Here is a 27,616-nt window from a genome sequence, read left to right on the forward strand (position 1 = left end):
TGGAGGAAAAGCAGGGGGTGTTGAGTTAGAAGTAAAACAAGTGCCAAAATCCACGCGCGACACACACACACACACACACACACACACACACACACACACACACACACACACACACACACACATACGCACACACACACACACACACACGCGTGTCCACACACACAGACACGTCAATCAAGTGTCGCTACTTCCTGGACGGCCTACACTGGATCTGTAGAGTCAGCTGGTGAACGATAGAAATCGAAGGAGTTATTTCCTTATCTTCTGCATTTTGCTCAACGTCTAAGTCCAAGTTGTCTAAGTTACCAAGTGAAATCCCAGATGCCGCTCTGTGACAGTAGTGCCTTTGTTGCAAGATGGTTTTCCACTTTGAGAACATGAGTTTCATCTTGCGCAACCTCGGAATGAAAACATTGGGGTTCTTTCGTCTCTCAGTCTTTAATCAGTTTCACACTAATCTTGGCCCCCCGACGACCTCGTCCAACTCTTCAACCGGGGGCGATGCAGAAAAATACAATACCGAATAAATCCAAATAATCACCCAAAAAAGCTATGAAAATCCAGACAGGGTAGTATAATGAATAGTTAAGTTTATGTATACTATTGGTGTTTATGGTGGTTTGTGCTATGGTGTGCACCCAGTGGCATAAGTCATTTCTTTTGCTCACATGCTGACCCCATTCCCAAATCCCGGAAGGCCCTTGAGAGAGAAGCCAGGCGGACCCGGCCCCTTTCTCATCTTTGTGCGCATAAAAGGCAAGGAAAAGGCTTTCCCACTCCGAGACAGAAGGACTCCTTCTTCCTCAGCATCCTGTGACCAAGTGCCACAGAGTACGATGCTGAAGTAGAACACATTGATCGGGAAAACAAGTGCGCTTTCTCTCTCTCTCTCGCTCTCTCTCTCTCTCTCTCTCCCTCGCCCTCTCTCCCTTTCTCCCTCTCCCAATATCTCTGTTCTCTTCAAACCATTTCCGTATCGATTATGTCTCCCTGCCTAAATGCCCTTTCCAAAAGCCAAGAAAAAGAGCACGCGGGTCGAAAAAGCCCATAAACAGTTGTTCTAATAACAATGCTGGATACAACCGCAAAGTATATAAAGTAGTATATAAGTCGACGAGAGAAAGAGAGAGAATGTGAGAAAGGAAGAGAGCGGGGTTGAGGGAGAAGGAGACACAAAGAGATGGAGAGACTCGGAGTGAGAAAAAGCCAGAGGGATGGAGAAGTGGAGAGAATGGAAAAACAGCACACGTGCGTATTTATGATTGTTTTGGGTGTGTGTGTGTGTGTGTGTGTGTGTGTTTGTGTGTGGGTGTGTGTGCTTGTGTGTGCTTGTGTGTGCTTGTGTGTGTGTGTGTGTGTGTGCGTGTGTGTGTTTGTGTGTGTGCAGTGGTACTTGGACCGAACCATGTTCCTGTGGGATTGTGGAGGAATGTTTTTCTTTTACTATGTGGAACAATAACCGCCCGAAAAACTAGTAACGTGTGGGCATGCGAATAGCTTCACATAGAAACCGGCGACGCAGTCTGTTTCACCGACCAACACTGCTACAACACCACCCAAGTAGAATACCTAAATCTCATGACTAGTTAGACAACTAGACTAGTACCCACTAGTACCCACTAGTACCCACTAGTACTCACTAGTACTCACTAGTACTTTCTAGTACTCACTAGTACTCACTAGTACCCACTAGTACTCACTAGTACTCACTTGTACCCACTTGTACTCACTAGAACTCACTAGTACTCACCAGAGACCCAAACAGCACACTGTGCACTGGCACTGATTCGAAAATCTGGAACGAGAACATGAAGCCAAGACTTCAATCGTTCAGCTGTTTTTGGGTGGAGAGGCTAATGTTGGTATGGATGCACTGTGTGTTCTGTGTGTGTGTGTGTGTGTGTGTGTGTGTGTGTGTGTGTGTGTGTGAGTGTGTGTGTGTGTGTGTGTGAGCGTGCGTGTGTGGGCATGTGCCAAATAGAGCAGGAAAGTCCCACATGAATAGGAGCCTCGTTTAATTTGTTAACATGTTAACCTCTTTATCTCTGACATTCTGGAGCGCCACGTGCACACACACACACACACGCACACACACACACACAAACATGCCAACACACACACAAAGCAAGGAAGAGCCTCCTTATCAAGATGACCTATAGACGGGGCAGCGCTTTTGAAATCCCTCAAATCCTCCCTAATGGACTGGCGTGAGGTGAAAGGTCATGAGGTCAAGCTTTTCATGGGTCATGGGAGCGATGGAGAGGCTACCTGTTCAGCCTAGCTCATCTGTCTCTTTAATCCACGGTGGAGCCATTGTCTCCTTGGCATTAGGGTACGTAGATAGGTGGTCTACGGCGGGGGCTCCCAAACCTTTGATGCAAACCTCACGACCCCTGTGCTACCTCCTTGCGGCCCTCTACGGGGGCCCGGCACCGCGGGTCGGGAACCACCTTCGGGCGACAGCGTTCGCGAGCCAGGAGCGGTCATCGCCGCCGGCACGCTCTGAAACGTCTCTTAACGCGCTGCAACAATATTATTAGAGCAGAATTCAGGGGTTTTATCAGCCGATTTCGGGCAGAGGTCCAAACCTCTTCCATACCGCTCCTTTCCTCGACGCGCTAAGTGAGTGTTGACTCATGGCTGTAGCTCTAAACCGCCACCGCAGCCAGGTGGAGTTAAGCTTGTGCATAAAAGTCACTGAGTGAGTGGCTACTTGCATTTGAGAATGCGCCGAGGGGATCCTGCTTTATGTTTCACGTCTGCTGTCTTGTTCAACATTCCCCGATTCCCTCGTCAACGTTGTGCCCATCCTGCCGTCCACAGTTTTCCATATTGGGTCTCGGAGCCGGTATGGGGCTGGGCTGGTGCTGGGGAAAACCTGGCCCGGCGAGACTACAAGTATACCCACTCAGTTGGTTATGTTCTGATAGGGATCTTTCCTAACATGATGATTCGTAGCTGTTGTGATCCTCTCTTCTGCCGTCTTTGATGACAGACTCAATGTCTGTTTGTGTTTGTGTGTGTAGTAGAAGTTGTGTTTGTCTTGAGGGAGAGCAGTTCCTTTTCTAGTAAATTTTCTTTGTTCAAGGCTATATACCTTTATACTGGTAATATACTTTTTATATATACCTTTATTAGTCCCACAACGGGGACATTTGCAATTTCTCTGCATTTACCCATCCTTGTAACTGACCTATCTAGGAGCAATGGGTTGCCAAATAGAGGCACCCGGGGAGCAGTTAGGGGGTTAAGTGTCTTGCTCAAGAACACATCAGCACGCTACCAGGAGGAGCCGAGGATCGAACCGGCAACCTTCCGCTTACTAGACGACCCCCCCCCACCTCCTGTGCCACTAATATCGTCATCATATCATGATATTAAGGTGAATTTGTGTTCTCTTTACCCATCGTGGCTTATTATGACGTCTGGCTCCTATTTGTACGTTTGTATTTTTGCCTGTATGTGGCTGTATCTCGATGTTCAAGACACATTTTTTTGTGTGTGTGTGTGTGTGTGTGTGTGTGTGTGTTGTGTGTGTGTGTGTGTGAGAGAGAGCAGATCTCTGAGGCGGCATCTGCTTTGGGTTACAGGAGAATGAAAGTATTTTCGTGCTGCAGATAAATACCTGCTGCATCCAACTGAATTAGGGCATGTTCAACATCGGGAGGAGAGTCTTGGCAATTGCAATCCCCTAAATTCCCCTCGAATAAAGGGGAAACCGAAATCCCTCTTTAACACAACATCTACGTACTTTATAAGGTGTTTCTGCGGTGTTTTCCCTTCAATAGCGAGGGTTGTTTTTTTTATACGATTCATAAAGACCCGACCACTTATTCCCCTTGTCAACAGTAAAATAAGAAAACAAACAAACACGTGTAAAGAAATATATTCAAATGTGTATGTATTACTGTATATTATTGTGTGAAATTAAATGCATCTTGTAGTGCTAACATGAGAAGCCAGAGGAAAATTCTAAGTTTGGATCGGCCAATTGTGTCGAAATTACTGTATATGGTTATGACGATAACACAGTGGGTTTGGTGGGGACTATTCCTGGGCTTCGCCAAACCCAGCGTCTGACTTGGCATTTTAAAAAATCGCCGTTCCACTTTGAACCTCTCCAGTGTTTGCACGTGGGGTTCACACACACTTACAGTGTTTACCGAAACCGGCCGAGCCAGGAGCCCCGGTCTTCCAAGTATGGCAGTGCGGCGGTGAGACACAAATTCATCTCCTCTCTCGGCTTTTCTGGTCCCAGGCGGTCAGCGCCGGAGACGGGCCAAGAATGTCGGGGTGACGTAGCGCAACACCGATGTAGAGATGGGAAGAGGAATGTGCGCTCAACGCACGTCTTCTTATTTATATCCCTCTGGCTCTTCCCCTCCGTCGCACAAAGTCGAAGTTTGGGTGGGAAATCAGCTGATCAGACAGCACGGAGGACTATTATGGACTGAGCAGCGTCCACTCGTGAACGCGCGGGAGCAGAGGGAGTGCTGAGACATCACAGAGTTTTTACTGCAGAAATATGCCGTTAATGTGCTGTTTTCTTCAAAGCAGCTGTGAATGACGGCAGCAGTAGAGGCAGTTAGTGTAGTTATGGTCGCACGGTCGCATGGGTGCATGGGAGTCTATGCAATACTAATTGCTTTATACCCTTTGTTTGACCAGAAGGTTAAGTGCTGTTGAGTCATGGTGATAAATAGTGTGCAGCACAGTGTTCAGGAGTGCTTGGATTTCTCCTTTGACCTTAAGGCCATTCAAATGAGTTCCCCGTTGTTTTCATACACCCCCATATGGAAACAGTGACGTGCAGTTTAGCACAATATATTAGACTAACACTAACACTCGCCACGGCCGCGCTAATCTAAAACGAGTATGACTGAGTAGAGTGCTGATTGCGTCCCCGCAGCCTGGAAACGTACATGATCTGTGCTGGACTTTGGGTTGATCGTAAATGGATACAGGAGCTCGGCCGTCTTTCTTGATTTGTCGTTGAAAATACATGTGCATGTGTGGTATAGCCTCCCCTGTTTGTTTCCCGGCGGTTTCAGCTGTGACTCACTTGGGCCCAGATGTTTGTGTTGAACTACATGGATAGGTTCAATTGAACAACATTGCACAATGTTTACCCATGGGATATCAAGCCATTTGTTTGCAGCCACTTAAAGCCATTGGAATAACCGTCCAGGAATCTTTCGAAACCCGCCAGACACGCCCAAGACGCATTGGCCAAACGTGAACAAAAAAATTGTTTGGAAAGACGATGGGAGTGCAACATCTTCTCCTTTTCTTGTTTCGGAAAGACTGTGTTGAGTAAGATGGTTGACTAACCCAACCTAAAAATACATTTCATTTAAGACGGGTAAAAAATGGTCTAAAATGACCAAATTGAATTGTGAGTTCCAGGATGAGGGAAGTATTATTCTGGCTTTGCTCAGGGGCCACTGGTTGATACTTGATAAAACATTGGGACACCCCCATTATGTGTCAACGAACCCCGGAAAACACTGATTATAACGAAACACATTCACTGTTGATAAAGTACAAATGGACAAAAACTGAGTGCGAGGCAGAGTTCAAATCACTTTCTTCTCTCTCAGTCAAATTTGTATCAGTGTGGAAGGAAGGCCCCTCTCTGTCCAGATAAAGGCTGAGAGGATGCGGTCAAACTGTGTTCCAGAGCGAACCGGGCTGTTACGCTGCCAGGCCAGATAAACAAGTGTCTTGGTTTCTGAAAAACATCAACAACAATGAACTGTTTTCTTTCAACTTTATTTCCATTACAGTATAAGCAAGTCAGATTAGACCCAGATTAACTCTGGCTAAAGTAAGTGCCTCTTTATACAATAAAGTATCAACTGTGTGTGTGTGTGTTTGTGTGTGGGCGGGTGTATGTGTGTGTGTGTGTGTGTGTGTGTGTGTGTGTGTGTGTGCACGTCTGTGTGTGTGTGTGTGTGGGTGGATGGTTGACTCTGTGTGTGTGTGTGTGTGTGCTTGCATGTGCTTGTCAAGGAGAAAGGCATCTTGCAGCGACAAAGACCCCTTAGACGAGCCCCGGCTTAGGGGCTCACCCACCGCGCCTACTCCAGGATGCAGCAGGGGCTGGTGGGATACGTCAGCAGTGGTGTGAGCTCATGGCGGGAATGTGGTGGGAACGTATCGTAAGCGTGGCCGTTGCTGCTTCTCCCCAGACATGACACCATCCAGATGTCCGTGTGACCCCACCCCACCCCCCGGTTTACTTTAACATGGAAGGAAGTGCGCGGTGAGACATCTACATCTTTCTAAGAATGTAAACCCTGCGGTGGCCGATGATGAACGGTCAATATAGCGCACTGCGGCGGAGCGCCCGCTTCTGGCCCCTTCTGGTAGAAATCTGTACTCGAGCGCAATCATTTTCTCATTTTCTGGGTCACTTATAAATTGTGAGCAATGTTTGAAACAGTGGCCATTTTGTTTATTACCCACATTGAGTGCAGATTGGTCTTTTTTTGGGACAAGGAGGACAAAGGATGTGATTCATGCCGCCACAGAGTTTTACAGGGGCTCCAGTAACCTCAGGGCTGCAAACAGCAAACACCGTCTTTCCTATGGGGGCTTTGGAAAATCGGGTTGTCAGGACGACGGCGCAAAAGTGCGAAAAGATGCCTCATGCGCCCCCCCCCCTCTCTCTCTATGATGGGAAAGATACGTTTTTAGGACATCCAGTTTGATTGGGTGTGTTTCAGGCCAGCCACTGACTGACTGACTAATGACTGACTTTTGAAAAGTGAAGGAATGGTTTTGTATGTTGGAAATTCTGGTTTGTGGCTGACACCAAACAAATGTATCACCTGTCCAGCTAGCAGGCTTATCACCTATCCAACAATTGTTTTTTAACAACCGTTCAACAATTGCGGGAAAATACTCTCTTGTACAGTATTTGTTCCACCAGTTGGGTGGGGTCAACAAGTTTGAATTGCACTTGCAGGAATGCCACTCTCCAAGCAAGTGAGTAAGTCAAATTAATTTCTATAGCCTAAGTCCCTAGTTCATGATACTGTAACAAAGGTGACCCTGTACTGTAACACAATCCAGGTATCATGCTGGCATCTTTGGTCTCTTCTCTGAGATGGTTCTGGGACGTTGGCAATCTGTGGTCACGTACGGTTCAGAACGACTCCATACGCTCGCCCTTCCGGCTTCAGAGTGTTTTCGGTCACATTGGGATCTATGGTTTTCGCGTCGCTCCATTATTTTCTCGTCCCACATGGGGCGGGGGGCTGCAGTGCAAACACCGCTCATCATGCTCCGGTCCTCTGGACAAACCTGTCCCGGAGGTCGGACAGGTTTGTCCGGTGGGGCAGGGCGGGGAGATCAGGTCTTCTGGGGAGAAGAAGCCTGGACTCCTACAAAAAAAACCTAGTCCCACACTCCTCCTGCGCCATCGCTACTGTATATCAGAGCACAGGCTCTGGCAATTACTCCCCTCTCATGCTCCCTCCATCATTCCCCACCTCCCTTCCTGTTGCCATGTTTGTGCTTCTATCTTGGATTCTGTCAAAACAAACTTTGGGGCCTGTGTTCCCTTTCCAGCTCGAGGCCTCGGTAAACATTGGCAAACGGGACGCCCGGGCGCACACCCGTTTGCTCGCACACGGATACTACGAACGAGGCTGGGAGACTCACACCCGCCGGTAAAAGTACCTGCGTACGTGAGACCCATACTTCAGGGTTTGGAGCTTTGACGATGGAGCCGGAGAGGCTGAGGAATGGACACGAAGCCCCTCTTTTTTCTTTTTTTTTTTTTTTCCCAGAGACACGTGAGGCGGCCGTGCTGCCTGTTGCAGGTGTTTATTTCATCTGGATAAGATCCTCCGGGGGCCACATGACTCATCAGCCACTGTGTATTCACAGCGCACGTTAAGTAACACTAGACGCTAGACTCTGTTTGGTCTGTGAAGTATCATCATACCATTTGGGGAGAATGGCTCCGTCCCTGCCAGGCAACAGCTCAAAACACACAGACACACACACGCACACACACGCGCGCGCGCACACGCACACACGCACACACACACACGCACACACACACACGCTGTACACACACAAAAACACGCAAATATACACTCGATCACTCAGATGTGCTGGCTCACGTGCACCCGATGCGCCGGGTTAGGCGCTGATTTTATGGCCACTCAGAGGACTTATGTGTGAACTCTTAACCAGTCAATTGGCCCTGACACTACAGAATAATGGCTTTGGCAGGGCTCTTTTCTTTGCCTCTTGTACTGTACAACCGAACCCTCAACGTCCTGTAGATCCGGGAGGTGTAAGATAAGGACTCCTCCGCGTCACTCCGTCGTCCTAGAGCGAGATACCAGATCCTCGTCATGGCAGCAGAAGTCCTTAGCAAGACGCTCTTTTTGTGGAGATGTCGGCCCCCTCTTTGTCACGTCGCTTTATAGCATCTGGTGTTTAGGTTCGTAGAAATGCGTAACGGCTCAGAAAAGGAAAACAGACAGGGAAGAAAAAAGTAGTAGATAGCATTACCTTGATCTACCTGCAGATTGTTAAGAGATCCGACACAAGACATCCAAGTGGCAGACACACACACACACACACACACACACACACACACACACACACACACACACACACACACACACACACACACACACTCTCTCTCTCTCACACACACTCACACACACGCACACAGAGCCATGTCATCCGTGTCAGTGCAGAGTTTATGTTCCCTGCTCATACCATGAACATGTTGGAATGTCTGCTCGGCCGAGTTGTGTCTAGGGAGAATCCCCGAGAGATCCAGACGACATGCGATGGGGCGGAGTGGGACGCAGAGCGGCAGGTGAATGAAGGAGGGAATAGTCAAGCAACACTTCATCGCGGCTTTACCCCTTCTTCTCTAAGAGGATGGTATTTAAAGCACGCATTAAACGGGGCCCGCGGGGGGCGGTCAAAAATATAATTGGGGGTTTACTGCGAACCGTTCTTGTTGGGCTCTTGGGAAATGTGTATCGTCTTGAGAAATCATCGAGTAAATCGTTGGAAACTGTACGAGAGCGGGAGCGCTGGGATGGAGTGAATGAGAAGGTGTGAGAAAGGGTGTGAGAATCGGACCCGACGTGACGTAGCCGGCTGCACATGTACAGTACCGAGTGGAGCGGATGGAGCAAGTGCTTTGGGACGGGGTGGGGATGGGGGGGGGGAACCCCATTTCCCAGGATTTCTGGTGGCGTTTCAAGCCACATATTGAACCAGTTAGCCTGTTGCAATACGGGCGGGGAGATATGTGTGTGAACAGAAAATTCTGGGGGAAGGATAGTATACTGTAAGGAAGTTGAGCTATGGATGGTGTGGACATAAGGAAGAGTGATGGATGAGATTTCAATTCCGCCTCGGTCGGAGCGAGCGCGTTGATTGATTTCACAATAAGTTCCAAAAGGATCACGTGTTTTGTCTATAAATTGGGATTAGATGTTATATTGTTGCACGTGTTGTGTCAGCGTGGGAGCTCCGACTGTGAGAATGGACAGAGAGAAGGACACAGAGAGAGAGAGAGAGAGAGTGTGAGAGCTACAGACAAACATAACGTCTGTCCGCCGCTTGTTGTGCTGCTGCCGTGTCGCCGTGTCGCTCTCGAGTTCGGGCTTCCTGGGCTCGACAGGTTTTTGGCCGAGCGCCGCGCACGTGAGGGAAGCAACAGCTGTATGATGGAGAGAGAGACAGAGAGAGCTAAGTCGGTGCAGGCCAGTTCCCAGGCTCTGGCCTTAGGGGGGGGGGGGTTGGAGGAGGGGTTGGGTGGATGGGATGCTGGCGGTGGTGGAGGGGTGGGGGTTGTAGGGAGGGATTCCAGAGTTGTCGAGACCAGCTGCAGAAAAGACGTCCCGCTGCCTGCGCCGCATCCCCATAACGTTCTGCCCTGATCGCGGGGAATGATGAAACACTCTTGGCGCTTTCCCCTATTTCACAATGTTACCAAACAAACTGTACGCGTCTCGTAAAATAACAAAAAAAAACAAAAAACACTGCATGCGTTGCCTTGCATGTCTCCCCCCGCTCGCCTCGGCGCCGAAGGCAAAGGAAGTCCGTGTGCGTCGCATGATCTATGTGACTGGTTCAGGAGGCTTAAAAACCCAGCGATGGAATGAGGAGATTTCACGGCACATCTGCCAAACACAAACAGACACACATTGACTCTTGTGTAACCAGCTGGTGATGGCGAGGTCACCTTGAAACATTTAGGTCCAGTTCATGATGAACTTGTTTCTGAACACGACTTTGGGAGCTACGGTTTGACAAAATTTTACATGACATAAGAAGAGGATTATTCAACCTTCAAGTTCATAAGGGGAGATTGGCGCACTCCAGGGTTTGGATGGCGATGTTTTTCACACTGTCCTATGCCGCACTTAACAACCTCGAAGCTCAACAACCTTTGAGGTTCTTGAGCTTAAATGATTGAGAGTAGTGACTTATTGAAAAAAACATGTGGTTTAATGATTTGTTTCTGTCCTTCTTTGTCTCCAGGGGTGCGGGACATCATGTGGAAAATGCGACTGCAGCGGTGTGAAAGGAGCTAAGGTGAGACCTTCTAGTCCCTATTTAGTCCAGCCCTAATTAACCCCCCACGGCCATTACTTGCTGAGATGTTAGAATGGGTTTCATTCGGACTCTGGACCCGGTGCAGCCTGACTCTGGCTTGGTGCAGCCCGGGTGTGACGCGGGACAGCGGCTGCTATGTTCCGAAATGGGTCAGTTCAGTGGGAATGGCTGGACCTGGGCCGGAACGGCAGCGGCTGGGGCTCGGTCACGGAAGCCATGATCGGGATGGGAACGGGGATCGAGCAGAACTAGAGCGTGTCCGACCGGGAGAGGCTTACTGCTGGGCTGAAAGCCTCTCCCGGTCGGAGCCAAGCTCTCAAGAGAGAGCAGTGGCAGCGGCGCTCCAAAGTCTGGCTCGTGAGCTTTTAGCACTAAAGCCTAAGTGATACTGACTCACCTGAAAGCTGCTGCCAGGTTGCCACTCATTGACTTCTGCAGGGGTAGTCATGTAACTGGTTCCCGTCAAGATATTCTCTCACACAGGAACTTATTTGTATATACCATTTGCCAAACACATGGTAAATAGGTTTTGTGGAACAACATATTGACTATCTGATGTTACACATCACAGTGTTATTCTATCGGAGCGTTGCAGGCTGTTATCCTTCTTCACAGTGTGACAGTTTCGCCTTTTATGGCTCCACTGACGGAAGCCAACCATTCAGATCACCAAAAACAGCGGACGTACTGATTGTGTTCAGTGGAGTCTGGCCAAAAGCACAGCGGTAACCCAGCACCGCAGCGCTTTGAAGGATGTTGAAGACCTTCATTCAGCCTTCTCACATTCCCAGACCAACCAATTTTTTTTTATTATTATTATTTTTTTACTTCTCGTCTCCCATTCTCCACCATGCAATGTTTGACTGATCTGACTCGTGAAGATTTGGTGACGTAATGGAAACCACTTAAAACCACATTTATGGCCTTTTATGTTACTAAATTTTTGATTTTTCCCTCTCAGCCTTGTCTCCACTGGATTTGGTAGAGAGCTGGATTTGGCAAGCGGAAAAGAAAAAAAGATTCTGAAAGACTATGCTGCCATCTAGTGGCCGGTCAAGAAAAACATGTCAGAATACTGCGTCAACCAATTAGACAAACCAAATGTATAAATATAAAAGTCAGTTGGGAAAAGACAACAGACAATAAGTTAAGAATTACGTTGTATTTGATTATATTGAACTTTGATAATCTTCATGATTTTAACCACTTTTTAATTCAAACAAGGATTTTGTGCAATGATTAAAAAAAATGTATATGTTATATTGAAATATGTATTTCAATGTATTAAAATTGTAAAGATTGTCCTCACATAATCCCATGGTCTTGCAGGGTGAGCGGGGATTCCCTGGTCTCCAAGGCAACATGGGATTTCCAGGGATGCAAGGGCATGAGGGGCCTCCAGGGCCAATGGGCCCCAAGGTGAATGGCATGATACATATGTTATGTGTTATACTGTATCTTACCTCCCTTTATGTTGTCGTAATGTTAAGTTTCGTCATTATCTGTCTCTTCCTAGGGAGATTTCGGTGAGAATGGGTCACCCGGACTGAAAGGAATGCGTGTAAGTATTTAATCTCATCCGGCCATTCCAACACAACTTATATTGTTAATATCAAAGGCTTTGTGACGCTGATATGTTTGGCACATTTTCAGGGTCCTCCGGGTATCGCAGGGTTTCCGGGAAACCCAGGACTACCGGTGAGTCTTGTGCTTCACACCTACAAGTCTTACGGTATATCACCCCCACAATCGCAGGCATCATCATGTATGTCTGATGTGTGTGTGTGTTTGTGTCTTCAACTCACAGGGTATCAATGGAAATGATGGCCCTGCGGGTATTCCGGGTATTCCAGGATGCAACGGAACCAAAGTAAGATAAATACCAACTCCTGCCGTGTTATTTTGACATATATCCCCATTCACTCAAGTGAACTTATGTTTGAACTTGTGTGTGTTCCAGGGAGAGTTGGGCCGGGATGGCGTTCCTGGCTTCCCCGGCCTCCAAGGACCTTCTGTAAGTGGACAGCGCACCGTCACCATGACACGTCACATTATGACAAACACTCTTTCTAGGGATGCGGTGCTGCAGTAGTCGGTTAGGTGACGTAGACGCTCTGTGACACCGCTGGTGACATTCCTGCAATGATAAAAATAAACGTCACGCTGCGAAAATTGCCGACTTTCGCAGCCATTTATGTCACCACTCATCAATGTTTTCTTTGATACGCTCTCTCCACAGGGTGTACCTGGAATTCCTGGGATGAAGGTGGGAATAAAGCTCTGATGTTCTTAGTCTTAGAGCATGTGACTCATGAGAGCCAATATAATACCAAAGGGTTCCACTGAGCACGCTGCTGTATCACCATCTCCTCTCTCGCGCAGGGTGATGCCGGTGGCGTCATTGGAATTGTTCCTCTTAAAGGCGACAGAGGATTCACCGGAACGCCTGGGCATCCTGTACGTTCACATGCGTTGCTGAATGAGGATGACAGAAAGTTGCCTGTTCTTAAACTCTTAAAACATCATGTCCTTTCCTTTGCATTATAGCATAGATTTGACTTCTTCATAATTTGTTTGGCCTGTTGGGATCAGTAAAATAAAAAATTAATCTATCAAAAATTCATTTAAAAGTCATTTATTTGATCAGAATTATATCTATTAATAACATGTCTCCCTTCCAGGGGCCAAGTGGACCACCCGGACCCACCGGCCCTCCTGGACCACGAGGGTACGAAGGGCTCACAGTAAGTAACAAAAACAAGGGACGAGGGACTGTAAGAAGATAAGCTATTCTATTGAAAGTATTGTCATGTGAATCTCAGGCTAAATCTGCAGTCGAAAGTGCTCCAAACATTCTGTCTGCGGAAACACCGACTAAGAGAACACAGTACACACTGGTTTTTGATCTTGTTGTGTTCCTGATCCAATATCCATCAAAGAAACAATATGACTTTGCAAATGTAGTAAAAGGTATGCATTACATTATTGTTATCAGGTATTGTATATGATACCTACAGTAGATATAGAGGTAGATGTGTATGATCTGTATATTAGACCAATCTGTATTTTAAACTGACCTGATATATTTATACCAGGGTGATCCCGGCCCCCCTGGACCCCAAGGAGAAAAGGTAAGACAACAAAAGTGTCGTAGTAACAAAATAATAATAATAATAATAATGAGTTTTTACAAGTCCGTTGGTAGTGATTGGGAACCTAGCGGGATGGACGTCTGAGGACATTTCTCTTTTTCTGTCTTCCAGGGTGACAGGCTGTCATTCCAGAGTGAAAAAGGCGACAAGGTGAGAAATATCCCGAGCTTAATAATCACCCGAAAAGAAAAAAGCGACTTTTAAGTTTTCCTGTCTAATGCCTCGGTAGTAATGCTGTAATGATCCCATCACACAGGAGTGAGTCTTGGTAACCGTACGATACATACTTCAGTAGCTTTATCGTGACTGCGGTTCTTGTGGTTCGCTGTCTTAATTGTTGCTCTCCTAAAGGGTGATCAAGGATTCCGAGGCCCCCCGGGGCCACCGGGACCTCCATCTCCAGCAGTGTCTGGACCTGGCACCACTGTACATGTCCCAGGACCAATGGTACGGAGTGTTTTTTAGTTGTGATTTTTGACATTAAGCGTTATTGGATGGATAGATGGATGGATGGATGGATGGATGGATGGATGGATAGATAGATGGATGGGTGGATGGGTGGATGGGTGGATGGGCTGATGAATGGATGGTTGGACTGATGGATTATTATCAGGCCCAATATTTTTTATAATTTTTATTTGTTTTTTTCTGCAGGGAGAAAGAGGATCTCGAGGGGAAAAAGGAGACAAAGTCAGTAATTTACTTCAAATCTTTGGCTTCTAAGACTAGCTTTACATCTTCTGTAACAAACACAATTTCACATTTTCTCTGATAGGCATTAACAACCGGATTTTCTTTGCAGGGAGCTTGCGTTCCATTTCAGTTTGGGGTCAAAGGTGAACCTGGCCCCCCAGGACCCAGAGTGAGTGGTCTGGATACCTCCATGTTGAATCCTCATAATTTAACTTTTGTTGCATAGTAGTAGACCACGAATATACATGTTTTATGGTGCTGATCTATTGTAGGTTATTATCATTACAATTTCCTCTATGTACATATTCACTGTTACAATATGTATTTCACAGAACAAATAATTCAAATTCTGTAAAAATGCATCAGACATGTACACATGTTAAAATCAATCTGATCTTTCCTTGTGACATCCGCTCAGTATCAATTAAGTCTATGAAGCACCAAGAGCAAGCAAGTAGCAGAACTACAGTAACTCTGATTCAACAGAGGGTGCTATACTCAAATTTAAAGGTTTTGTTACAAAATGAGTTTACATTTTAAGTTAGTACAAGTTCACATTTGCGAAACAGGGCCCCTTCTCTTGATGTAGATATGATGAATGATGATTATCAATTGCTTTGATTTTCAGGGAAAACCTGGCAAGGATGGAGATGATGGACTGAAGGTGATGCTGAAAACCTTTTTTTTAATTTTTTGCTGCTAATTCTTATTTCGGCATCTAGTACTAGTACATCTAGTCAGCATCTAACACGATCATTGTGCTTCTCATCTACGTCACAGGGAGAAAAGGGCTTTTCTGGAGGACCTGGACTCATTGGGCTTGCGGTAACGAATTCATTAAATTCAACCAAAACGGGAGGACGGTTGTGTTGTTATGGTTAAGACTTAAGCTCACAATTGGAATTGACTTGGAGACTGAATTCATCTGCCAAAGAATAAATGATGTGTTTGATTTCAGGGTGAAAAGGGGGAGAGGGGACCCCCAGGATATGTGAGTACACTCTCCCTCCCTCAATCGCTTCCTCTTTCACTACCAGATTCTATCTATCACATCTAGCATCTATCATTCTAACCCTTGTATAAAGGCTATAAACAAGGAACTGCCATTCAGGGGTTCACCAGCAGATGTCCAAAATCACACTCATACAATACTAGACATTTGAGTGCTTAAGTTTACTGAACATAACGTCATGGATCTGTGTGTCTTCTTTCTCATTACATTTTAGGGTGATGGTGCACCTGGCCCCCCGGGACCTCAAGGTTTACCCGGTCGGGAAGGAGAGAAAGGTAAAGCAAGGCCAATGAGAAACAAAAACGTAATCGTGCAGAGAGGTGCAGGCCAAGATTGGACTCAGTACGGCTTCACGCGATTGCTCTTTCAAGCCCTGGTTTGGGGGCCCACGTGTCTCCTTCCGGTTAATAAAGATGCAAATCAATGAACCGAACCATCTCCTGCTGATCAATAAAAGCATTTCACATGTAACATGCAGCACAGTCTGTATTACATGTCAAAAAATACTTCATTTAAATATAATTTATATTTAAAAAAAAAAGCTATCTGAATTCCCCCCACGTGTTTGACACTCCTGACCCCCTTAAAGAAAGGTGAATGAACATTCATAGATTAACAGCATGAATAATAACGACACCATATTCAATACACATTTCTACACAAACTGCATAAACACTGAAGCACACACACACACACACACACACACACATACACACACACACATAAAGGCTCTATTCAGAGTAGGCCATATCTGACCTCCATATGGGTGTGCGGCTGTTCATCAGAGATTTTTTTTTACCACAAACCTTGAGGAATACGCATCTTGTGTATTCATTCATATCAAAACCATTTTGTTTCTTCCTTCAATTCCTGTTTTGTTCCTTCAAACAGGTTCTCCTGGCCCACACGGAGAGGCAGGTCTTCCGGGTAAAATAAATCTATTCTCTCAATGCATAAATAATATGCTACCTGCAGTATCATTCTGGACGACTCAATGTTCTCGTTGGGTTTTTTTCTACGTCAGGGCGCCTGATTGAAGGCCCGCGTGGAGAGCCGGGGCAGAAAGGAGATGTCGGCCCCAAGGGAGGGAGGGGTCTAGCTGGAGAGAGCCTTCCCGGAATTCCAGGGGAGGACGGGTTCCCCGGACCCCCTGGACCACCAGGAGAACCTAGTACGTGCCACATTAGAAGACATCTACATATACATCTCCATAACCTACTATGTAAATGATGTTTGAGTTTGTACTTTTATTAATTCATTTTTGTACCGTATAGTTCAGCCTGGTGAATGCAACATTGAGAAGGGGGCTCCCGGCCCCCCAGGGCCTGCAGGTTTACGAGGAGAGCTCGGACAGAAAGGTCAGAGGAGAAGGCTTCAGTATGCAAACGAAACATAACGTTTTATAGGCACAATCTGTCAGAAATGGATTCAATATTATGAATTATCTTGCTGAATTGGTGTTTGTGTTCTTGTGTTTTATTATCAGGTGAGACAGGAGACACTTGTCTTCAGTGTTCAGCCAGTGGACCCCCTGGATCACCTGGCCTCCAAGGCCAGAAGGGAGAACTAGGTGAGAGAGGATGGGGCAAATGCAGAAGCCCAGATATATTCATTCATAATTCTTTTTGGAACTGAATGAACCAAGCAGGCGATTTAAAACGGTCCCTTTCCCCACGGCAGGAGTTCCTGGACCATCGGGTCCTAAAGGAGAAAAGGGTCACCCTGGCACCTCTGGACCTCCTGGAAATCCTGTGAGTACAACTCTAGCCATCACAGATCTGCGCACTGAGATGGTTCTACTCAGTTGGACTACCGACAAGATCAGACACACACATCATCATTTTTTCTTTTAGGTTGTAATGTGTTTTATTTTCGGGGTCATCCTATTTCAACATTTTCACGTTAGTAGTGGAACATTCAGTTACACTCACAATTTCTGGACCCTTCTGTTCGGTTCATTCTATTCCCTCCGCCTGCCTGCAGGGTGTTCCTGGCAGTTCTGGTTTAATCGGGTCTCCTGGTGCAGTTGGCGAACCAGGGGACGTCCACGTTGCTCCTGGCTTGAAGGGGGAGAAAGGCTTTTCGGGTATTACTGGAACACGGGGACTGCCAGGACTGGACGGGTTGCCAGGGAAAGATGGCCTCTCAGGTCTGCCCGGCCCGAAAGGAGAGCCAGTAAGTGGATATGTGTGTATGTGCGTGAGTGTGACGCTGTATGATGACAAAAAGGATGTTATAGCATTGCTAATGTTTTTGTAAATAATAGTATTTGAATAGTCTGAGAAATGATGGAGGTCTAGACAATGACAAGGTAGAAATGGAGAAATGGGAGAGGGAAGATCCATTTTCCGTGATCCGGCTTGCAGGCCAGAGAGGGCATCAAGGGTGACCGTGGACCTGATGGCGACTCTGGTTGGATTGGACCACCAGGAGAGAGGGGCCCGCCTGGGGTTTCAGGATTTGGACTTCCAGGAGAGCCAGGAGAGAAGGGCACCTCTGGAATCCCCGGACGACCTGGAGCTCCCGGTATGCGGCCAAAGACTGTTTGAGAACAAACTCTCCGAGACACATTTACACCGGCTTGACGTAGCTAATCTCCTAATGTTCGTCACCTCAACCAGGTCTGAAAGGCGAACCCGGTAAGGGTGAGAGCAGCCCGGGACCCCAGGGCATCCCCGGGCCAAGAGGCGAAACTGGCGTCCCTGGACTGCAAGGTGGGCACCAGCACGTGTACGACTTGTGCACTGGTTTAAGTCAATCGTTGTGTTTAGTCAATTGTTTGTGAATACCACATTGAAAATGAAAGTCAAATTTTAAACTGGACCTGAAGTTTTAACCGGAATAATTATTGCACCAACGTAGTAAATGTTTAAAGTTTGTTGCTGTAAACAAGGTACGGCTTAAAAAAATAGAGGCCTTGTTGGTCCTCTGATGCCAGGTCTGCCCCTTTTCAAATGCCAATAGTTTTACCAGTATGCTTCATGTCTTACTGTGTCATTCTGTCGTGGTTCCCAGGTGACAGGGGAGTGCAAGGAGACACCGGGTTTCCAGGTTTGCCTGGAGAGAAAGGTGCATCGGGACTCCCCGGAATCGGACTCCCGGGCCCAGCTGGTGCTAAAGGTACGGAAAACACTAACTCCTTTCGGTCGAGAAGACTTCTCAATGGACGGAAGTAGCATAAAGTTCATCCTGTGTGCTGGCAAATTCAAATTTCACACGAGCAAATGTGGAATAAATATTGCTTTGAGCAGATCTCAGAGACTGAATTATGCGTTTATTCCCAGGATTTCCTGGAATCACTGGAGCCCCAGGAATCCCAGGTGAGCCAGGGAGAACAGGACAGGACGGCTCCACGGGTCGACCCGGTGTGCCCGGTCACAAGGTTTGTGTCTGAGCGTGGGGAGCTTGGGTGGCTGTAATGTAGAAGTAACAACTGCTGTCTGTGGGGGAGTGATGTGAACTTGCAATGTGTTGGGTTCCCATCTCAGGGTGAACCGGGGATAGGTCTTCCAGGCCCCAAAGGATCTAAGGGCGTACAGGGAATCACCGGCTTTCATGGGGAGAAAGGTAACTTGGGGCTTACTGGTGTCCCTGGACTGGAAGGAAGCACGGGATTCCCAGGGACTCAGGGAGTCAAAGGTACGAGTTAGAAAATAAAGATATAAATCAAAATACATTTTATTTTCCAGTGAGAAGCCTGACTTGTCAAGAGGACGATACTTTTATACCGTATAATTATATTTCTCTAACTAGGTGACCCTGGTCCCCCTGGATATGCCGGCGTGGTTGGCCCTCCGGGACCGCCCGGAGTGGGCTTGCCAGGGGCCCCTGGACCCCAGGGACCACCCGGAGAGCCTGGATCATACGGTCAGTAAAAAATCATAGCCCAAACACGACAAACGTGTTTTTTGCATTCTGTCTGCATTGGGCTTAAGATCACGAGCGTGTGTTTGTTTTGTTTGTGTGCTTGTGTGTGGGTATGTAGGTCAGAATGGTGAAAAGGGGCAGAAGGGGTTTCATGGTGCCCCAGGTTTGGACATGCCTGGACCTCAGGGTGAGAAGGGGGCACAAGGCTTCCCTGGACTACCGGGGTCTTCAGGGTTACCAGGGAATCAAGGCATTCCGGGCAGGGATGGACTGACAGGAAACCAAGGTGAGAGGCTGCATCCACAGGAAGTACTTTTTCTACTAGCACTGTAATAGTATTGGTATTAGATTAATTGGTTATTAGTGGGAAGTTCAACATTGTGACTTAATGGTGTGTTTCTCATTCTCTGTCCTTTGTGTCAGGACCGAAGGGAGAGATGGGAGTAATGGGGACTCCAGGATTTCCTGGTACATCTGGACCTGGTGGTACCCCTGGATCTCCTGGTCTGAGAGGTTAGAAAGAGGACAACACTGAACATCACTTACAAATTTCCACTTTACAATGACGGATGCCCTGATATACTGGTATTGGACTGATACCATGTAAAAGGGGGTATTGATATGAGAGAATATTGCCGGTACATATATGAAGAGCCATATCAAAGGAAACCTAGTTTCTGCTATCTTGACACAATGCACATGTTAGATAATTCCCCCAAAAAATGTAATCTGAAAATACTTGAATATAAGAGCCCTTGTTGCATTCCTATCAAAAGAATCTTCACTATGTTGTTGTATATACAATGGCGTGTATATACAGAAATCTTTTTTTACTTCATTGTGCCAATAAAGGACAGCAGTGATGCAACTATGCTATATTTGCATCCTCTTCCTCAGGTGACCCCGGTGTAACTGGTCCTAGAGGGGACATTGGTGAGTCGGGACCCAAAGGAGAGAGGGGAGAGCCTGGTCTCCACGGTCCGCCAGGGAACATGAGCAAGGTGGACATGGAGCACATGAAAGGCGAGAAGGGAGATATCGGAATCAGAGGTAGGAAACAATCTACCCGTCTGGTGGGTTTTCAATGTCGTGACCGCGCCACAGAAATGTACAAATGTAGGTCCGTCATATTTCAAATTATATTTAATTGTGTCCGAAAAATGGATCTGGATTGGTGATCATCAAGACAAGTTTGAGTAATCCAGTACCGAGAAAAAGAAGACTGAAGCAGGATCAAACAGCAGCATTCTTAAACTACGTATTTGTCGGAATCCCCCCATTCCCACAGACTATCAGAGGCCATTCGCATACTTCATTTAAACATACATGTTTCTAAGTGTTTGGACCAAAACTTGCCCTGTCAGGTGACCCTGGAGAGACGGGAGAGAGGGGGTACCCTGGACAGTCTGGAGACCCGGGGATGCCTGGGAAAGATGGAGAGGCTGGTTTACCTGGTCAACCTGGTGAGCTTCCTTATAGTCCATGATGGTTGAGGTCTATAGAAAACATGGAGTCACCCGTCAGAGCATTTTCCCCCTCCGATAAAAATAAAAAAAGTTCCTTCTTAAAATGAGTCATTTTTGGTGTGCATCAGGTGAGAAAGGAGATACAGGCCTTCCTGGAGAGCCTGGAAACCTTGGCGTACCCGGACAGAAGGGCTCCTTGGGCACAATGGGAATACCAGGTAGGAACATAATTCAGACTCTAGCAACCATGTGGTGGGTGGACCAATGTTGTAAATGTGTTTGTGAACATTTGTTTTTGTTCCTTTTTTTGTGCATTATTGCAGTTCTGACAATTCACAACACATGATACTCATCACTGTTCTTGATCACTGCTCTCCATTAGGCCCGGTTGGTCCAAAGGGTACTAAAGGTGGCGTGGGCACACCAGGACACACTGGGTTCAGAGGTTTGGATGGCCATAAAGGAGATAAGGGAGCAGATGGTGATCCAGGTATTGGAATTCCAGGACCGCCAGGAGAGAAGGTATGACTCACCAGCCGACTCCATATAACTCACAACACCAACATTGACGGCTATCGGTTACCACTGGGAAATATGTAACAATGTGTTATCGCAATAATTGTCAACGTGGATGTGTGTATATATGTATTTGTAGGGTCTAACAGGTCAGCCAGGACTGGAAGGCATACCAGGAGAGAAGGGTCTTAAGGGGATCACGGGGGAGCCGGGCATGCCAGGATACCCAGGATTGAAGGGAGAGATTGGAAACATTGGCTATCCAGGTCTGGATGTGTGGTGCCTTCCTCTCAGTCACTACATTGCTGTACTTATTTTTATTAAAAAAAATCTTTAATATCGTATGCCTTGGGGTTTTTTGTTTTTTTGTACAGGTCAGCCAGGCAGAGCAGGGTTGAAGGGCATCCCTGGCCTGCCTGGGTCGGCAGGAGATTCTGGGCGTGAAGGTCGGCCCGGTACGTGACAGTCGGGGCTTCACTGTCATCTTTTCCATGTTGACCCACAAACACTCACACTTCACACTTGCTGACAAACATGTTTAACAACTGAAATTCCTGATCTACCTGTACACAATTTGATAAAGATTCTGTATCAAGATCTTTACCTGTATTTGCAATCTATGCTGCTGCGAAATTACAATTTCTCCACAAATACTAAAGTGCCCCCTCTAACCTACCCCTCCAGGTGAGGCTGGTCTGCAGGGTCCCCCAGGTCCTGCAGGAGAGAAAGGAGAGTCTGGGGTGGACGGCATCCCTGGATTCTCTGGAGAGAGAGGAGACACAGGTGAGACGGGACACAAGGCATCACTTAGAGCAGCTGGAGTTAAAAAAACAAAACAAAGCAGCCTAAAAATCAAACTTTTATTTCAAATGGTCATAGTTCTAATTTCTGACCCATGAACTTGTAATCAGTTAAGGAGTAGAAACGCATTGACTTGGTTCCACCGTGTGTCTATGCAGGTCTCCCTGGAAGCAGCATCGCAGGAACTCCTGGAGTTGAGGGCAGCAGAGGTGATCAGTCCCGTCCATCCATGCAGATTCATTCATGGACAAATTATTTATGTATTTATTTGCACTTATTTTATCGTCCCATGTGGTGAAACATGGCCTAATACATCATTACTTTCCTCCTTTCAGGTGACAAAGGTAGTCCCGGCTTCCCTGGCACTCCCGGTCATCCGGGCATCCCAGGAATCAAAGGCGACAAGGGAATTCCAGGTCTGCAGGGACCCCAGGGCCAGTCAGGAGAGAGGGGTCTCTCGGGCGTGTCTCTGGAAGGCCCTAAGGGAGAAAGAGGAACTCAGGGTCTGCCCGGAGAAGCTGGTACGCCACACATCAGATACGTCGTCAAAATATGGTTACGGTTGATCTACAGTGGAGTGTTGGGGGGGAAGATAAAGCACATTATGGACAAAGACAATCACTCCGTTCATTTTGTATCGTATTTTGAACAGGATCCACAGGACCCCCTGGGCCCAGCGGCGTGCCAGGGAGGGAGGGAAGGAAGGGAGATGGTGGAGATCCTGGTCCCCCTGGCATACAGGGGGAGGAAGGACTCAAGGGTGACCGTGGAAACACTGGACTTCCTGTAGGTCCTCAAGGACACCAAATATCACTCCAAACAGTAGAGCACACTCGTGTTCTGAGATCCTCTTGTGTGGCATTGATAACCATGTGTGTTTTCTTCAGGGACAATCTGGCCTCCCGGGTATTGATGGACTAAAGGGAGAGCAGGGACTGCAGGGTGTACCTGGCTTCCCGGGTGAGTGGTGTCGTGCCTGAGTGTGTTTGTTTGTGTCACAGTTGATCATGAAAGGAGCCTGTGTGGCATGGACTGCATGAGATGAGAGAGAGATGTTATCGATTCAAGTACCAGACGGAAAAAAAGTGCCCACCTAACCCTCGATACCATCTCTAGGTATGAAAGGCGAATTTGGGGTGATTGGATTCAAAGGAGAAATTGGAGACAGAGGATTCAACGGAGAAAAAGGTAAACCAAAACATGGAAACGCCGTAAAAACACTGAGAAAATACTAAACCTATCAAACCCATCAAAAGGTTTTTGGGGGAATCTTAACGACACCTTGTATTTTAGGTAATGAAGGCCCGCCCGGCCCACCCGGTCCACACACTTTCATCAAGGGAGACATTGGGGTCACAGGAAGCGAGGGCTTGCCAGGACCCCAGGGGCCATCGGGCTTCCTTGGGCTGAAGGGACAGCAAGGTGAGCAGTTGGCTTCAAAACACGGCAATGAATTAGTGCGCCGCCATCGACCTCACCCATCACTAACACATGACCCAAATGTTGTCTTGCTTTCAGGCGTCACAGGTCTTAAAGGGCCGAAGGGTGAAGATGGCCAGCCTGGTTACAATGGTCAATCTGGTGCCAAAGGAGAGCCTGGTCTGACTGGGCCTTCAGGTGAGAGTCACTGGAATCAACCCTCCTTTGTCCAGTTTTTTCCAAACACTTAAGTATACTTAAGTATTAAGTCAAATAAAAGGAGCGTACAGTTAGCCGTGCTGTGTCTTCATAGGTTTTTAAGTTACTAATCCAGACCACCTCTGACCTTGTCTCGCTACAGGACCCAGAGGGCACCCCGGCCCCCCTGGACCCGACGGCGTCCCGGGTCAGGTGGGTCTGCCGGGCCCCTCCTCCATGGACCACGGCTTCCTGGTGACCAGGCACAGTCAGACGGTGGAGGTTCCTCAGTGTCCGGAGGGCACCAGCCTCATCTTCGACGGCTACTCGCTGCTCTACGTGCAGGGCAACGAACGCTCACACGGACAGGACCTTGGTCAGTCTTCGAGAGAGATAAAAACAAAAACCAACCATTTGTTAGATTCCATTTTAAGGAATCGTCACTGATCCGCTCTTACTCCTTTGGAACAGGCACGGCGGGGAGCTGTCTGAGGAAGTTCAGCCCCATGCCCTTCCTCTTCTGTAACATAAACAACGTCTGCAACTTTGCCTCCCGAAACGATTACTCCTACTGGCTCACGTCTCCGGAGCCCATGCCCATGAGCATGGCACCGGTCACTGGCAACAGCATTAAACCTTTCATCAGCAGGTGAGTCGGACCTTGAGGAAACTGCTTAATATATAGATATTTTTTCATATTTGGATCGAGGGTGTACGCGGATGTTCCTCACTTCATCCATGTTTTGTGTGTGCGCACATTCAGGTGTTCCGTGTGCGAAGCCCCGGCCATGGTGATCGCGGTTCACAGCCAGACCATCATGATCCCATCGTGCCCGCTGGGCTGGGATTCGCTATGGATCGGCTACTCTTTTGTCATGGTGAGGGAAATAGGAAGTTGGTTTTGGAAGTTGGTCTCATTGGTGATCAATGATGACTGCACTGAACTTGAATTTTTTTGTCAAAACATCAGTATTATAGAATTTTTTTTTTCTTCCTATGTACAGTAGTGTCATTTTTATTGTTTGGGGAGTATTTTTAGTTTGCCCTTTATAAGGGCTTTACTCACATTTTACAGCTAACAAAATACGTGTTGTTCAGTATTTATTTTTAGCAATATCATCAAGCAAAACGAAAGCTCTATTCAAAATGCCCAAATCCTGATTGGTTCGATTTCTTAGGTCACACACCTACAGCTCAGATCAACTCACGATCACCCGACTATTTAAACATGATTCTTTAGTCTGTCTAAGGGCATATTGAGAAATATACATAATTAATCTGTATATATGTGTGTGTTTGTGTGTGTCTGTGTGTGTGTGTGTGTGTGTGTGCGTGTCCGTGCGTGCGTGCGTGTGTGTGTGTGTGTGTGTGTGCGCAGCACACCAGTGCTGGCTCTGAGGGCTCGGGCCAGGCTCTGGCCTCCCCCGGCTCATGTCTGGAGGAGTTCCGCAGCGCGCCGTTCATCGAGTGTCACGGCCGCGGAACCTGCAACTATTACGCCAACTCCTACAGCTTCTGGCTGGCCACCATCGAAGACAGCGAGATGTTTACGTAAGACACGCACGCGCACGAAACATAAGGAGTCGCTTGGTTCACCCGTTTGAAGTTCTGACATTTGTCACTTCCTCCCAACATCAGGAAACCTGTCCCGACGACGCTAAAGGCAGGAAATCTCAGAACTCACATAAGCCGCTGCCAGGTTTGCATGAAGAGGACATAAAGCCCCACCTCCACCCCTTCTAACTCTACACCAGCGCCGTGCATCTACCATGTGGCTTTACTCCCTCTTTTAGTTTGTTTTTGTTCCTAAACAAAGGATGGTGCTATTTCCATGGCTGTGTGAGTGCGGACGGGACAGAGTGATTGGTTCTATTGATCAACCGGTCATCAGGATCGCGCGCACACACACACACACACACACACACACACACACACACACACATACGCAGATACATCAGAGACCCGAAGTCACGAGATGACCAAGCAAACTTTTCTGAACCGATGTGACTTCACGGCGGCCTCTGACGAACCAGTTTACCACTGCACTGAGTCCACGTCCCCCCCCCCCCCCGCCCCCCCCGACCCCCGACCCTCCCGACCCCCCTCCGCGTAAACTGGTGTCCCTGTGGAAGGGGCTGTTTGTGTCGATCCGGTGCTATCAAATCTAAAAATCTTAACCTGTGTGCCTTTTTTTTTCCACCAGCGCCACGTCAATTAGGATAACCCCAAAAAAAATATTATCAATTTTTATATCTTTTACTTTTCACGCCACACATGCTAATGTCAGAGAATGGGTGTTACCACTGGTTATAGATGCTTTAATAAGTGTAAGAGCCACCGCCCACAGTACCGGACGGTGGCTCTATTGTAAATAGAATGTGATGTTTTTTCCCGCCCTCAGTTTAGCTACTTCCACCATACTCGCTTTCAGGTGTATTGCGCGACCTTCAATGTTATTTCCTTTTTTATTTATATTATTGATAAAACATGTTGAACTAAACCGTCTTCGAGGTCCCACAAAGTCGTCGACGGAGCAGTGTGAGCTTTCGGAAAGGCAAAATAACCAGCGCCGTGTTCCCTTTTTTATTATTATTATTGTGCCTCATTCCTATGCAAAACAGCACTGAAGTAGAATGATGCGGATGCAAGTGTGTGTATGTGTGTGCGTGCGTGTGTGTGGGTGTGCGTGCGTGCGTGCGTGCGTGTGTGTGTGTGTGTGTGTGTGTGTGTGTGTGTGTGTGTGTGCGTGTGTGTGCGTGCGCGCGCGTGGGTTTGTTACAGAATCTTTTCAGTTTTAGAATAGAAAGAACCACGTTCTAACACTTTTTGGCACTCATTGTAACAGTTGTGTGATTCTGGATCTTTTGACATCATCAGAGCATTATCTTTACAATCGGATCCCAAATAAATGCACAAGTGTCTTTGCCTGTATTTTTCTCTCACACAGATATATTTGATTGTACCCTGTGTGTGTGTGTGTGTGTGTTTTTTCCTTTTATGCTCTGTGTAAACTGCATATATTAACAGTGTTCATGTAAAGAATTGGAGGGCTGTATAAAGAAAAATGTCGATGAAAGTCAAAAAACGCTACTTCCACGCCACGTTCTTAAAGGATTATCGAGGAACGTTGAACAATTCTCACAGCAACATGTTTTCCTCTTTTCCCGATTTACGGCAATTTCTCCTCACGGACCTCAGGCTATTTTTTGTTTGTCGTGCGCTGAAACACTTCCGTACATAAATATCGCTGTAATTACGCCACAGTGTAACTGCAGAGTCAGTGGTGTTTGTGCAGAAGAGAAGACCCGAGTTCTCCGGGGAAGGAAGCGGGAAATGTTTTTTGGGGTTTGAAGTTACAATGAATTATTAACAAACAACAACATCTATTTATCTCCGCCCGATCCCATACGTTTATACATGCAATAAAAAAAGGATTTGTATAGAGCACTCTGTGTAATACTGTCGATGTTGTTGGATGTTTTGACGTTTCGGACAGGACCGCTCACTGTAGAATAACTTGACGTGTGATAGCCCGGGCTGCTCTGAGCCGGGCTTTGTCATTTAACGGCGCAGACGTCGACACAAAGCCGCACGGGTAGAAAATGACAGGCTTTTGTGAATACAAACATAAATGGATTGACGATGTATTTGCCTTTATGATATTCACATACTGCACCCAGCAGGAGTAAATAATCCCCCCACATGTGATGCAAAGCGGCGGCTCTTAACACAAGGTCGGAAAAGTGATTAATAGTGAGGAAATTAAATGAGTTGAACCATTATTTCATATACAAAGACATAAGCACCTTTAGAGACTGTTCAGTAATGACTGTTTTGATCATAGTACCGCCATTCTCTCTCTAACTATATAGGCAAGGGCGACCTTG

The 27,616-nt window shown here is 47.1% G+C and overlaps 1 protein-coding gene across 1 annotated transcript in view; it reads left to right on the forward strand.

Annotated features, from left to right (window-relative positions):
- col4a1 (collagen, type IV, alpha 1) overlaps positions 1–27,174 on the forward strand; it is a 34,002-nt gene extending 6,828 nt beyond the window's left edge. The window contains exons 2-52 of the mRNA XM_080019311.1: positions 10,531–10,584; positions 11,935–12,024; positions 12,122–12,166; positions 12,259–12,303; positions 12,413–12,475; positions 12,566–12,619; positions 12,845–12,871; positions 12,988–13,062; positions 13,287–13,349; positions 13,701–13,736; positions 13,869–13,907; positions 14,109–14,204; positions 14,412–14,447; positions 14,560–14,619; positions 15,079–15,114; positions 15,231–15,275; positions 15,409–15,441; positions 15,677–15,737; positions 16,354–16,389; positions 16,487–16,633; positions 16,737–16,820; positions 16,949–17,032; positions 17,143–17,213; positions 17,446–17,637; positions 17,829–17,988; positions 18,084–18,176; positions 18,478–18,582; positions 18,747–18,844; positions 18,951–19,101; positions 19,216–19,329; positions 19,448–19,615; positions 19,753–19,842; positions 20,227–20,379; positions 20,694–20,792; positions 20,924–21,013; positions 21,178–21,317; positions 21,451–21,577; positions 21,686–21,766; positions 21,996–22,094; positions 22,271–22,321; positions 22,448–22,633; positions 22,765–22,898; positions 23,000–23,072; positions 23,229–23,300; positions 23,406–23,534; positions 23,631–23,729; positions 23,893–24,105; positions 24,201–24,378; positions 24,493–24,607; positions 25,108–25,280; positions 25,368–27,174. Of these exons, the coding sequence (XP_079875437.1) occupies positions 10,531–10,584; positions 11,935–12,024; positions 12,122–12,166; positions 12,259–12,303; positions 12,413–12,475; positions 12,566–12,619; positions 12,845–12,871; positions 12,988–13,062; positions 13,287–13,349; positions 13,701–13,736; positions 13,869–13,907; positions 14,109–14,204; positions 14,412–14,447; positions 14,560–14,619; positions 15,079–15,114; positions 15,231–15,275; positions 15,409–15,441; positions 15,677–15,737; positions 16,354–16,389; positions 16,487–16,633; positions 16,737–16,820; positions 16,949–17,032; positions 17,143–17,213; positions 17,446–17,637; positions 17,829–17,988; positions 18,084–18,176; positions 18,478–18,582; positions 18,747–18,844; positions 18,951–19,101; positions 19,216–19,329; positions 19,448–19,615; positions 19,753–19,842; positions 20,227–20,379; positions 20,694–20,792; positions 20,924–21,013; positions 21,178–21,317; positions 21,451–21,577; positions 21,686–21,766; positions 21,996–22,094; positions 22,271–22,321; positions 22,448–22,633; positions 22,765–22,898; positions 23,000–23,072; positions 23,229–23,300; positions 23,406–23,534; positions 23,631–23,729; positions 23,893–24,105; positions 24,201–24,378; positions 24,493–24,607; positions 25,108–25,280; positions 25,368–25,449 (4,845 nt within the window). The 3' untranslated portion in view covers positions 25,450–27,174. The remainder of the gene's footprint in view (positions 1–10,530; positions 10,585–11,934; positions 12,025–12,121; positions 12,167–12,258; positions 12,304–12,412; positions 12,476–12,565; positions 12,620–12,844; positions 12,872–12,987; positions 13,063–13,286; positions 13,350–13,700; positions 13,737–13,868; positions 13,908–14,108; positions 14,205–14,411; positions 14,448–14,559; positions 14,620–15,078; positions 15,115–15,230; positions 15,276–15,408; positions 15,442–15,676; positions 15,738–16,353; positions 16,390–16,486; positions 16,634–16,736; positions 16,821–16,948; positions 17,033–17,142; positions 17,214–17,445; positions 17,638–17,828; positions 17,989–18,083; positions 18,177–18,477; positions 18,583–18,746; positions 18,845–18,950; positions 19,102–19,215; positions 19,330–19,447; positions 19,616–19,752; positions 19,843–20,226; positions 20,380–20,693; positions 20,793–20,923; positions 21,014–21,177; positions 21,318–21,450; positions 21,578–21,685; positions 21,767–21,995; positions 22,095–22,270; positions 22,322–22,447; positions 22,634–22,764; positions 22,899–22,999; positions 23,073–23,228; positions 23,301–23,405; positions 23,535–23,630; positions 23,730–23,892; positions 24,106–24,200; positions 24,379–24,492; positions 24,608–25,107; positions 25,281–25,367) is intronic.
- The last annotated feature ends 442 nt before the right edge of the window (positions 27,175–27,616 follow it).

This window comes from Zeus faber (genome assembly GCF_960531495.2).
Source record: "Zeus faber genome assembly, chromosome: 18".
NCBI lineage: Eukaryota > Metazoa > Chordata > Actinopteri > Zeiformes > Zeidae > Zeus > Zeus faber.